General features: G+C 55.5%; 3 protein-coding genes across 3 annotated transcripts; 1 reads left to right on the plus strand and 2 right to left on the minus strand.

Annotated features, from left to right (window-relative positions):
• Nucleotides 1-4,760: 4,760 nt before the first annotated feature.
• Nucleotides 4,761-5,167, minus strand: B0I36DRAFT_359098 (uncharacterized protein; the record flags this gene model as incomplete). The annotated part of the gene is made up of 2 exons (XM_046158082.1): nucleotides 4,761-4,962; nucleotides 5,067-5,167. 2 exons carry the CDS (start codon nucleotides 5,165-5,167, stop codon nucleotides 4,761-4,763), a joined length of 303 nt encoding a protein of 100 aa, XP_046016511.1.
• Nucleotides 5,168-6,157: 990 nt separating this feature from the next.
• Nucleotides 6,158-9,162, plus strand: B0I36DRAFT_313948 (PLC-like phosphodiesterase). Its single transcript, XM_046152691.1, has 3 exons — nucleotides 6,158-6,405; nucleotides 6,536-8,454; nucleotides 8,541-9,162. The coding sequence occupies exons 1-3, from the start codon at nucleotides 6,394-6,396 to the stop codon at nucleotides 8,716-8,718; spliced, it is 2,109 nt and encodes a 702-aa protein (XP_046016512.1). The 5' UTR covers nucleotides 6,158-6,393; the 3' UTR covers nucleotides 8,719-9,162.
• Nucleotides 9,163-9,875: 713 nt separating this feature from the next.
• Nucleotides 9,876-10,495, minus strand: B0I36DRAFT_313951 (uncharacterized protein). The gene has a single exon (XM_046152692.1). It carries the CDS (start codon nucleotides 10,211-10,213, stop codon nucleotides 9,992-9,994), a length of 222 nt encoding a protein of 73 aa, XP_046016513.1. The 5' UTR covers nucleotides 10,214-10,495; the 3' UTR covers nucleotides 9,876-9,991.
• Nucleotides 10,496-12,396: the final 1,901 nt, after the last annotated feature.

The following is a 12,396-nucleotide window of genomic DNA, read 5'->3' on the forward strand; positions in this document are numbered from 1 at the left end:
GATCGACGTAATATATTGTCCCACCCCCCTTAACGCAGCACGAGCTGTTGCGCGGCTGCTAGTGGCTGCGTGGTGGTCGACCACTTGCCATTGCGATTGGCCGGCGATTTGCTTGCCTCACTCTTTGGCGAACGGGCGTGTGGAGGCCGGGAGCTGAGGTGCGACAAAGAGACGTCACTGCGATCGCTCCGCAGAATTATTCAATCCGGAGAGTTGTTTGGTGTTGCCAGCCTATGGAACAAGGAGATCAATAAGGTCCCGGGCTCCACTACGACGGCAGGTTGTGGTAGATGTCGGTCCAGGAATTTCAGAGCTTGATCTGGCAGAGTCGGAGACGAAGGCTGCAAGTGAGTGTCGATGAGAACGCAGTGCCAGGAATGAAGAAGAAGCCGCGCCAGCAGGGCCGGCCAGCAGCAGCAGCCTCGAGACAATAAGAGGAGATCGTGTGCGGAGAACGTGGAAGGGGGCAGTCCGGAACAGGGTATCGCAGGGCATCGAGCAGGGCCAAGCAGCATGCGTGCTTGGCTAGGCTAGCGAGTTGCCTTGGACCTGGCGTCGGCACCAGGCAATCTCGAGGTAAGATTGATCCCATTTGCCGTCACCAGGACGAGCAGTGCGTGCACTGGATCGGTTGCGGCCCTAGCCCTGCAGGATACGTGGTGCGGTGTCTTTGCCTGGATGCGACTCTGGCCGCGTTGGGATGCTCAAGCAGGGCCGCAAAGCAAGGAATCTGCGACGACTCTGCGGCCCCAAAGTTCCATCAACTGGGCCCGGCAAGCGCCTGCCAGGTCCGGCCTCGACGCGAATCAAGGCAGCTCGATCTCGGGCGCCTGGGCCCCCTTGACAGGAGAAGCGGGTTGACGGCGGAGAGCTGATAAGGCGCAAGGCATGGTGGAAGCCTCTGGTGCGAGTTGATAGACAGGGGGAGCAGCCACGGGCGCAGCAATAGTTCCGGGAAGCTAGGGGAGCTACCCGCTTTCGGCGAACCATGGGTGGGCCGTACATGGTGAACCCGGCCGTGTGTGCTGGCCACGCGTGCGGGAGCCAGCAATGGGCGGTGGCTGGGCTGTGGGGAGGTTGTTGTCTCTGACTCGCAGTGCTAGCGCGGCGTGCCCGTCATGGCCGATGTTTTCGAAACGTCGTCTGTGTTGCTAGGACTTTGGCTTCTGGGTCGTGAGTGAGCAGAGCCATGCCAACCTTTGGAAGGTATGTAGAGCTTGCAAGCTCAACAAGAGGGGGACGGGCGTCGGCGGCGCATCTGCCAGCCAATAGGGAAGGGGCGAGGCAGACGTGCTGCATCTGAAACGACACTCGACTCCGCAGCTGCAGCAGCCGACGATCTTTGAGCCTGCACGCATCAACTCTCGAGGCTGCGCTTAGGCATGCACTGGCAGAGTTAAGCATCGTCATACCACTATGCAACTTGTGCTACCATAGTATTCCATTCCAGCGCATCTTGCTGAAACCAGCTACACGTACCACTGTTCCCACACACACAAACACCAGCAAGCAGGAAGGCGGGCGGGCAAGCATGCTTGGGCGCCGTCAAGTGTTTGCATTCCTCCGGCTTGGGCAACAAGACCTGGCGGATGCATGTCCGAAGCACGCAAGGGAACCGTCGGGAGGCGCCATCCCCGACATCGATCTCGGACATTTGCCCACTCGGCCAAGGTGCGCCACGAGCAGCAGGTCTTGGGAAGGTAGCGCTGTGAAGAGACATGGTCCCTGGCCAACATGGTCTCATGCCTGGCGCCTCGCAGTGACACAAACCAAGGTTCCGATCATAATCCCCCGGGTTATGACCCGGGCCACATTAAGCACGGAAACAAAATCCACGCTCGCCGGCGACACGCACGTAACAAACGGTCAGAGACTGGTCACCTCGATCACGCATCGTCGATCGCAAGGCCCCCCCCCCCCCGGGCGATACGACCCCACTCACTCCCTCGAGATTGCGGTCTGCTCCGTCACAGCAGCGCCATGGTCGATAACCTGTTCTTGCGTCACAGCTCCTACAGTCATCTACTCTCGGATGTGTGTGAAGCATGCAAGTCAACCAGACGTGGACACTCTCGAAACCACGGTCGCTCCGCAGACGTGGGGCGAGTCGAGCGTGAATGCGCTTCTCGGCAAACTGTGAGTGAATGCTCAGTCAGCACTTGGAACTTTGATATGTTCGGAGCTGGAGCAAGCTCCGGTCTTCAGCAAGGGTGGGAGCTACCAGGGCTTGCCTTCTCCGCCTGTTGCAAGACGTGGGGTAACAGCAGGCGCCGAGTCTTGCACTCCCATGTGACGAACCACACTCGTTGTGCACGCCGATGCAGTGGTCGTGAGCTCAAAGTTGGTGGCATCTCTACTTGATTCGACACAGCCATCCTCGTCACCGATGTCCAAGCCTTGGCATTCCCATACAGACGTCCACTTCTCGAATGCATTTCTCACTTCGGCCGGACGTCGGCTTAAGAGCAAGATATGCCCTCCTGAGAGGCCAAACACGAATCTGGCAGTGCTCCAAGCAACCACTAACTGGGACTTGAGTATGCGCACCAAAGCGTTGTGGTCGACGGCCTATTTGTTCGATACGTCCGATTTGAACCCATGCGGAGGCCAACAAAGGTAGTATGACTCGCGCTGTCCATTTTGCCCTGTCAGGTCTCGACAAGGCTGAAATGGGCCGAATGATATCCCTTCAGTCTCATGGCTGCACTTCACCTTGCTCTACCTGCTGCGGACGGTGCGCAGGTTAACATGAAAAGTCGCTAGTATAAAAAAAGAAACCCTGAAATGGCGTCATACATGTCAACCGCGGTGCTTCTACCAAAGTCCGGCCCCGTAGGATTCGTTGTGCAGAGGCAAGCCGTGGAGCGTACCTGGATCGTATCGAGCTCAATCAAGCGTCAGGCACGAACCAGGGCTAATTGCCTGTCTCCAGGCGATTCGCAGGCCCGATGAGGCTGGAGCATGGGGTAATAAGGTCCGCCAAGTGGTCACACGTGGCTCGAATGAGAGGTTGATCTTCGGGGCTACTGCTCCGGTCTTTCACAAGCAGGTTGATGGGGGCTCCTCCATAACATTCATTATAACGGTCATCGCGCAATGTCTAGCCTATCACCAACCTCGAGGATAGATCTCTCACATCGAGGGACGCTGGGTTTTAAAGAGCTTCGCGAGTTCCAGGCCGTAGATTGTTTGGTGACTTTAGCTGATATCTGTGCCGACATCTCTTGTACTATTCCCCCGTTTTGAAGCTGAAGCTAAAATGACAGCCATGGTTCGCTTTGGAAAGGCCATTTCGAGGATTTTGACAACAGGGACTGACGGCCTGATCATAGCATAGGAGCCACTGATATTGCAACCCACAGTGATATTCTAGCCTGTGAAGCTTGCTACCCGACGAAGGCTTCAACGGTGAAGTCGTTTTTCTCATGTGCTAATAGTGATAATAATGGTGCTTTCTCACAACTTTCACCACGATGCCTTCCAAATACTTGCAAAGCTTGGACTGTGGAAGATTGGTGTGGTTGTTGCACATCCGTCTTGTGATCTTGTCTTCATATATCTTCACGTCGTGCTCATTGGTGGCTGAATCTCGGTCTGAACCATTCTGGTATCATTACAGGAAACATGCGAGGATAGACCTTCTTTGGCTCGTTTCAGACAATGGCATTTATATTAGGGTGATGGACTTTGAAACCATATGCCACGGTTCCCGTCTGGGAATGGGTTCAAGGTCATCGAGTGAGGCACTGTGTCGCAAGAGAAGGGGGTTCGTCATGTGTCCTCTGAGGTCAATAATTTTCGTGTTGCATGCTCGTGGGACTAGCCAGATAATTCAAGCCATACGAGGTTGCTCTGGTCGACAGCGCTCAAACTCAAACACAACGTCATGCTCATGAAAAACTCCTTCACTAGATGACACCATGATACTTGCCTCGAGGTTCTAGTTGTCTCGTATCTATCCTCTCGAAATGATATTGAGCATCAACGCCGCGATTCGGGCAGTATCTCTGCGAAGCATGGGAGTAGAATCTTGATGATGTCTTCTTCATTCGTCCATGATGCTGGAAACGAGATTGTAGAAATCCTTCATATAACCGGAGGAATACCAGGGAGCTCGCTCGCTGCCCGCTTTGACAAAGGTGTTCCTCCCCATTTCAACCTTATAATCTGATTCGACCGTCTCCACATCCCGTCGTCTCTGCCCTGTTGCACTGCAAGGGGTTGTGACCCAGAAGTATGGTGATTCTCGACGTTGACGAGCTTGTCCCAAGCTACTACCACCGTCTCGATTGACTGCAGTATCGTTGTATTTGACCCTGCACTAAGGTATTACGGAGCTGGGACTACGTTGACTGTGTATAGCGTAGTGTTTGCATTTCAAAACACTGACGCTAATACGCCAGTCTTATCGTGGGCACGTCGGGTCACTTCTTAGCTCTTAGCTCTCCATGTTGAGGATATCCGAGATTGCTCGTTCAACGCTCCGACACCTCGCTACCAGAGGGGTGAAGAAGGCGATGAATGGCACGTCATGTGGATTCGCTTGTTTTGTCCAACATCAGGTCTAGAGATTTGACGGCAGCCGACTATTATTTCTCCAAGCAAAGCATGGAGACGGTCGTTCCTGAGGCAACAGGACTAGCGGGTGAGTCATGGCTGTCTGCTGCATATTTGGGACTGGTCACAGACTGACAGACTGACAGAATACATGTTTGGACAACGGGTTACTGGGTGCTTCGAATCACGACAGCATGCCCCTATCATTCCCCGATGACGTAGGTGCATCCTTCAGAGCCGATCCAGACCTCATGACGCCTGCCAGCATCGACGTCTATCCTGTCTCCGACGGAGAAGGACTCCTTCTGCGGGGTGGCATCGTCGGGATACGTTATTGTCAACCCGCCTCGGAGGATGAGGTGAGTTGTGAGGCCTCGGTGTGTATGTGGGCTATAGTGGGCGTTCCTGCAGACCCGGGTAGCAGACTGGTCAACTCGGTATCCAAGAAGAAGGACGTCACTGTGACCAGAGCCACACCGTGAAGAAGAATAAGAGAATGAAAAACCTACGGGCCATCGGTCCACGTGAAGACATGGCTGAAACCCCATGAGCGGACCTGAGCCTCGGGGTCTTTGGCCAGTGGCTCGTGCTGTGGCGAGGAGGACGGCATGGCTGCTGCGTGAGACCAGTCTCGGTGTGACAGTAAGGAATGAGGGCTGTGCTGCAGATATGCTTTGTTGTCTCTGTCGGGCGCCGTCGTCGGTCGTCGAGAATGGCAGAAGGCGTGGACAGAGTGACGTCGGCGGAGCGTGCTGGAGGTGCCACAGCCCCCCGGAGTCTCCGCTTTGGGACGGGCAGCGCCTTCCGCACTGGGGCTGCTCCAGGGGAGAGCACCTGGGCGGTGGAGAAGAGCTGAAGGACGGTGGCAGCAACCTGCACGCACCAATACCACCCTCTCGCATGCTCCCTGTCTTGTCGTCGGATTCCACCGCAACCACACACGTCGACACCAATCAAGCCCATCTCATCTGCTGGCCTGGGGCTGAGCGAACAGCCCCGGGCGTGTTCCATGCCACGCGAGACTCGTCCCTATTGGCTGCTAGCGCCATGCGTGCCCATTGTTCGACGCCGCGCCATGGCTACAGAGTTCAACCGCCGCAGGTTCTGGCGTGTTATTGTCTCTGGAGCTGACAGCAGATCATCAGCTTCGAGGGACAATGGCACGTCAGCCATCTTTGTCTTGGGTCTCGCTGTTCGCCACACGATACTCAGGAGCCCATCTGGTCCTGGTCTGTGAGCTGCGTACGGGTCCTTCCACTGCAACACGATGGGATCGTCCTCGTTGCGGGTGGGCCAGCAGGAGCGCGACGACCGGGTTGTGCACCCGGAGGCACCGCCAGCCCTACCGCATTTGCGCAACAAGCCCCGGCCTGGCCAGGTGGGCATGGGCGGCGGACCAGGGCCGTCGTGGTGGGACGGGCCTTGAAGTTTGTTTCTGTGGTCCAGAACGCTCAACTAATGCGCGTCCTCCCAGCTGCATGGTGTCCCATCTTGGGGGCTAAGCCCCTCGAGCTGCATGCGCTAGACACAATCCCTGCCTCTGCTTACGCTTGGCTTCGGCCTCGGGGTGCTTCGAGCTTGCACCCGCAATCGTCGTCCTTTCTTCTCGAGATTCTCTTCGCCAGCGTCGGTTCCAGTCTCGTCTTTGCTCATACCACTCAGGCCACCAGTCACCCTCACGTCTGGCTTGCTGCTTGGCTGCCGTTCCCTTTCTCGCCGACCCGAAGCGAAAACGACGACTCATTAGCAGCTCGCCCGAAGTCGTCGGAGGCCAGCCCCAGCACGGTTCTCAATGGCTGCGCGACGGCTTGATCATACGCTCTAGGGTTGTCCAACATGTGCTTCACAGTACGTTCCATGCTTTCGGCTACTTGGAGCCGGTCCAGCACATGGTCGGCAGCATGCTTTTGCATGGGATACCCCAGAATGTTTCCTGCTGCATGAAGTACTCTTGCTAACGTAGCTTGCTCCAACACAGATGCAAAAGTCCAGAGACCCTGCGCAGCCGACCAAACTCCGCCGACGACTTACCGCGAACGCCCAGAATGCCGGCCACTCAATCATCCAGCTCACTAGAGCTATCAGCCTTGGGTTCTTCCCGTCTCCGACTGTGATCCACCTCGGGAACCGAGCAGACATCTATCTGAGCGCAGCGATTCAGAAGCACCTTCGGAAGACCTACGATGCTTGCCGGAACGGGCAGCCCTTGGTCACAAGGGAACAATTCCAAAAATTCCTCGATGGGACACAGGGCGAGGCGATGCCGAAGCTCACGGAGCAGAAATACACCTTCGAAAAGTTCCTCGAGCTGCTATGGCTGGACTTTGGCGTTGACGCGATGAAGCCGAGCCCGGCGGCAGAGAAGGACCTGTCTTGGCCGATGAGCAATTACTTCATCAACAGCAGCCACAATACATATTTATGGGGCTTCCAGCTGTTGACAAAGGGCACGACGAATGCATATCGTCGCGTGTTGCAGAAGGGCTGCCGCTGCGTCGAGATTGACGTCTGGGATGGCGACAAGCCACTCCCGACTGGAGACCAAGTGCAGGGCAACCGCCCGCCATCGCATCGCCGCGGTTTCTCGGGGAGTAGCATTCACAGTGCAGCAGCCCAAGTAAAGGGAACCGTGTCACGGGAGATTGAGAAGAGACGAGAGAAGCGAGGCATGCCTAAGCAGCACAGCCACAGTCCGAGGTGCAGCCAATTCGATAGCTTCGCGACCCTACAGCCCGCCGGGACGAAAACCAGTTCCGATATCGATCAGCTGTCCGTCAAATCGAGATCCTTTCCCCGGCACGAGCCCATTGTCATGCATGGGTACTACGACTACCAGCTCACGGAGCCTGTAGGCTTCCGCGAGGTGTGCCAGACGATTAGAGAAGAGGCTTTCAAATCGACAAATCTCCCTTTAATTGTCAGTCTTGAGGTGCACGCCCGAGCTGAGCAGCAAGAGGTCATGGTCCAGATCATGAAGCAGGAGTGGAAAGATCTGCTCGTGGATGCACCACTAGATGGGTTGCCCAAGCATCAGATGCCACGCCTGTGCGATTTGCAGAGGAAGATACTCATAAAAGTGAAAAAGTCGGCCTCTTTGGGAGAAAGCACAAACTCGTCTTTGATGCTCCCGCCAGGCAGCCCAGGGCTCAACGACGATGGATCCATATCTGACGGTGAACGGCCCGCACCTCCGACAACCCGGAAGACCAAGATCTGTGATGCTCTTGGATCGCTGGGCATCTACACCCACAGCGAGCATTTTGACAAGTTTGAGGCGGCATCCTCCAAGGTCGCATCTCACATCTATTCGCTTAGTGAGAAGCAGATCATCGACTTGTACACTACGAAGCACAAGGAAATGTTTGCCCACAACCGGAATTTCTTCATGCGTGCATATCCTAAGAGCATGCGGGTAGACTCATCAAATCCTGACCCGGCCAGCTGCTGGCGAAAGGGCGTCCAGATGGTCGCGCTGAACTGGCAATCGTGTGATGAGGGCATGATGCTGAATACCGGCATGTTCGCGGGAGAGGACGGCTGGGTGCTCAAGCCTGCAGGTTACCGCAGCACCGACGCCTGCATCTCGCAATACGATGCCATCCCTGCGAAGACACTGGAGCTCTTTATCACGGTCTTCGCTGGCCAGCATATTCCTCTGCCAGAAGACATGAAGCCCAAACACACAAAGCATTTCCGTCCTTTCGTCAAGTGTGAACTTCACGTGGAGAAGCCCGAGGAGCGCCCCAGTGAGGCGATGGACGCCGATTTCAGACCCCGTGAGATCGACTACAAACAGCGGATTGACCATGGAAAGACGGACCATCCCGAATTCCTGCAGAACAATATTCTCCGGTTTCAAAGCATTCCAGGTGTGGTAGAGGATCTAAGTTTTGTCCGGTACGTTTCACCAATCTTGGGGGTGGTCTGCGCCTACTAGACCTTCTACATTGCAAAAAGTGCTGACGAAGCCTCTTTCTCAACAGGTTCAAAGTCGAGGACGATTCGCAGCGGTGGTCCTTCCAGCGCGATGGTGTGGCGGCGTGGGCGTGTATTCGCTTGAGCCGACTTCAAACAGGGTATCGCTTCATCGACCTCTATGACATGCAAGGCAACAAGACGGAAGGCAAGCTCTTCGTCCTGGTACAGAAACACCTGCGTTAAAGACCCACCCACACCGGGCATTGTCAGAGCCCGCGTGTTATCAATCTAACGTCCTCAATCGTCGGACCCCCAAAGTGGTGTAGTCCCAGGCATGGACGATTTCATCTGATTGATCTATGCCTGAAATATGTTTCCTACTCCCTGCTGTACATCATCCCTTTTGTATTGTCATTATCTGACGGAGGTGCTCCCCGGTCACAACACATATACCCACGACGCTGTTGTCACATTTCCTTAAGTTGCTGCAGTTTCTGATTTGGATTCAAGCCAGCCATAGCATAGCGAAGTCTTTTGACCAATGTATCATTGAATGTTCTTCGAGAGGACTGCCACCGCCGGCTCATACGTGAATAATTGACCTCTGTGCTTGCCATGTTCAATGAAAGTTTAGTAAAAGGGTGACGCATACCTGCACACACGGAGGCTTCATCAAGGAAGGGGATGCTCTCACATGGTCGCACAAGCACCAAAGCTCGCTTCGAAATGCGCACTACATCTAAGCGATCGCCCGCATCACGTGCGCCTCATTAGTGTTGAGGTAACACGCACGCCAACACGGCATCTTCCGCTCGTCAGGGCCCGTTGCTCGCAAGGACCCCTATATCGTGTGGTCCTCACCGTCATGGATTCGCACTCCCCTTTCCCCTCCCCCCCTCCCCCCCTCCCTCCCTCCCTCCCTCTTTGGGCAACCCCCTTGTTCAAACTTTCTTCTGCCTTCTTGGAGTGGGCGGCTGCCCGCAGGCTACCGGGGTTGCGTGCCGCGTTGATCAGCTCTCTTTGTCGGCGGTGGTGCGGTAATATCTCGAATTCCAAGGCGAATATGATCTTAGTGTGGTTCCCGTGCTAGTCTCATATGGTATGGTAAATCCCGTCGCTGTTTGGAGGTAGAGAAACTCGGTCCCGATCCCACCTCCCCTCCATGCGTGCCCTTCAGCCGTAAATGCGGTGGGTGGTTCGAGGAACATGTCGTTCGACTGGGGACGGCCCGTCACTAGTCAAAGTAAAAAGAAGCACCCTGCTTTCCACTCGCCCGTTGCTTGGCGCGGGAACTACGTAGATCCTGCAGAGTGGCCCATGCGTATATGGGGAAAGAAGAAAGCAACCTGTACCGAGAACAAATGCGGTGCTAGCTCTCGCCAATCCAGGACCCTGCCGCGGGTCGTCAACCCACTTGCTGAATTGAGCTCGCGTTGGACCCTGGATGGTCACGATCTGGGGATCAACCGAGAACGACATTATTGTGTGTCTCAAAAGTTCTATTGTCTCACCAGGTTCACGCGCAGAAGTGGGGTTTAGTATCCTCCTTCCAGGACTTCGAACTCGTATGGTGGCCGCCTGGCACTGACATCCTGCATGTTTCATCGATTTCGGCAGACGGTACACTGGAGACTGACACGGCCATGCTATCCTGTCGCTGCCGTAAAATAAGTCCTAACCAGGTTGCCAATGTCAAGGTAAGCGCCAGACACAGGGATCGCCCACGGTAGCGAGCCATACCTGATGCTTCGTTGTGGGCTTGAATTAATACACGCCGTGGAACACGGCCGGAGGGTCCCACCCGGATCAATGTGGTATTAGAGGGTTACAAAGGAGTCCGGCAAGCCTCAAGTACCACTTGACAGCAAGTCGTTTCTTTCTCGATAATCCCAGCTCATATCATGTTAGACATATGCCGGGGCAAGAAACTATTGATGCCCATACTTGGCTGTTGTGGGAGCTGCCCCGGAGATCTCTTGGTTGGAGAGCTCAGTTGCAGTTGAACGAGTGTGGCATAATAATATGATAGATTGGAACCAATGTTGCGACTTTTGTAGAAAAAGAAAGATGAATGATCTGTGAGCGGTCGACCTCGAAAACGCATGCGATTGTGTCTCACTTCGTCCTGCCAGCTGCCACGCCTTGTGCTCAGCAGGCATGTGAAGAGGAAAGCGCCTGGCAGGCAGGCATAACTCCTGATGCGAGACTCCAGAGACCCTCTTTTGAGCACCGAGTCTGCCCGTCATCGTCTTCTTTGCGAGCTCATGGCTATGCCAGTCCGGGGCGGAGTTAACGGAGCATTGCAACTCCGCAGCGATGCATGTCAGTTATTGGCCCAAAGCGGTAATAGTCTATTGGCCAATAGCGTTGTGCATAGGCCAGGAAGACTTTCCGCTTCTAGAGCTTGATATGGGACACGACGAAGAACACCAACCCCTCATGCGCTTCACTTTCTCATTGCGGAAGGTCTCAATGATGGCTGCAGAGGATATACCGGACCTGGAGAGCAGAATTGTGTACTTACGTGGGTCTTCCGGCTGGTGGCTGAGGCTTAAGCACGCGGGCAAAGGCGAGTGAGCTTTGAACCGCGTGAATGGCGTGCCTCGATGCTGAAATTGGTCATGATCGCGTTCCGATGCGCCCTTAGTATGGCAGGACATGGATTCTGTCTCAGCCGCGTACTCGTTAGACTTGGACAAATCCGCAGCTCGATATGGAAGCGAGCCGCAGCTGAACCTGCTCACGGCGTCGAGCGAACCCCGCGAGCTGTTTTGTAAGCCTCTACGATTGGGTTGTGGGTATCGCTGGTCTCTGGCCTGAGTGAGACATGCGAATGAGTCGGTTTGTCAGGTCCGTGCTGTCCAGGGAGCGCATTTTGTGATATGTCATATGCACGTGGCCCGCTGACTACCTAGGCGCATGCGAGCTTGGAGAAGAGCGGCCTCCATCCTGCGCGATGCTGGTTTTGAACCTCCATTCGGAGAAACGGAGCCACATCATCATACAATGTTGCTTGCCAGCGGTGAGTGTCATATCGATCGCCAGCTCTAGTAGTACGCAGACGAGAAGCAGTCCTTGAAGTGTAACAGCAGGTGAGACATTGCATATCTGGAATGGCATTCTGCCGAGGCATGATGCGTCAATGTTCAGGGTTGTTTGATCCGGAGCCGCCCTAGGCTCAGCTCGCCAGAACAGTCGGATATTGAATGCTTTGTCGCGACATGACGACGATGACATTTTGTCTAGTTGCACGTCAAGGAGGCAGTGTGTCCGAGGCGATGGCTGCAGTCGTCCGATGAGGCCGGGGCACGAGCAGCCACATGCAACCATGCCGTGGAATGGCAATTAATGCCCCGATGCAGGCTGCCGCCCTCCCGCTAGTTCGCCTAGTGGCACTCAGAGCTAGGTATCCGCATGGATGCCGTGTGCGGCCACGGATCTGCACAAGGTCACCTGCAGATCCATGCTTTGCAGATCTACCGGCAGGTCGTACCGTGGTGGCAGCTTGCGAGCCAGGTCGACCCCTTCGGCTCGGTGTTGGCCCGGGCGATGCTTGGCTAGCGGGACGCGACTTGACGGGGTGCCCTGTCGAGGGGATGATGCATATCTGCATATTGAGGTATCATGGAGCGGTCATCAAGTTGGCGGCATGCGACGCTCGCCCATTGCGAGATTATGCGGGAAGATTTGGTAGTTCCGTGTTATCGCAGGCCGACTTGTGCTTCTGCGGACCGACTGTTTCAGGGGATACAAGAGGGCGGGTGGCATAGGCAAGACGTCGTGGGAGGTTGGCTGGCCCGTTGCTGCTCTGCCACAGCGTGTAATCGAGCTGGCCGAGGGAATCTGTCGTCCTGTTGTTGGTCGGGGGCGGTCATGTGGCGTACCTAAGGTACGTAAGGAATGCAGCCCCGATGCGATGCG

The sequence above is a fragment of the Microdochium trichocladiopsis genome, assembly GCF_020744255.1.
Source record: "Microdochium trichocladiopsis strain MPI-CAGE-CH-0230 chromosome Unknown B0I36scaffold_2, whole genome shotgun sequence".
Taxonomy (NCBI): Eukaryota; Fungi; Ascomycota; class Sordariomycetes; order Xylariales; family Microdochiaceae; genus Microdochium; species Microdochium trichocladiopsis.

Bases quoted from the DNA above. Each gene is read 5' to 3' on its own strand.
- B0I36DRAFT_313948 (XM_046152691.1), top strand. The intron at 8,455-8,540 runs GTACGTTTCACC...CTTTCTCAACAG, and splicing joins GAGGATCTAAGTTTTGTCCG to GTTCAAAGTCGAGGACGATT.
- B0I36DRAFT_313951 (XM_046152692.1), bottom strand. From the start codon at position 10,213: ATGGCTCGCTACCGTGGGCGATCCCTGTGTCTGGCGCTTACCTTGACA.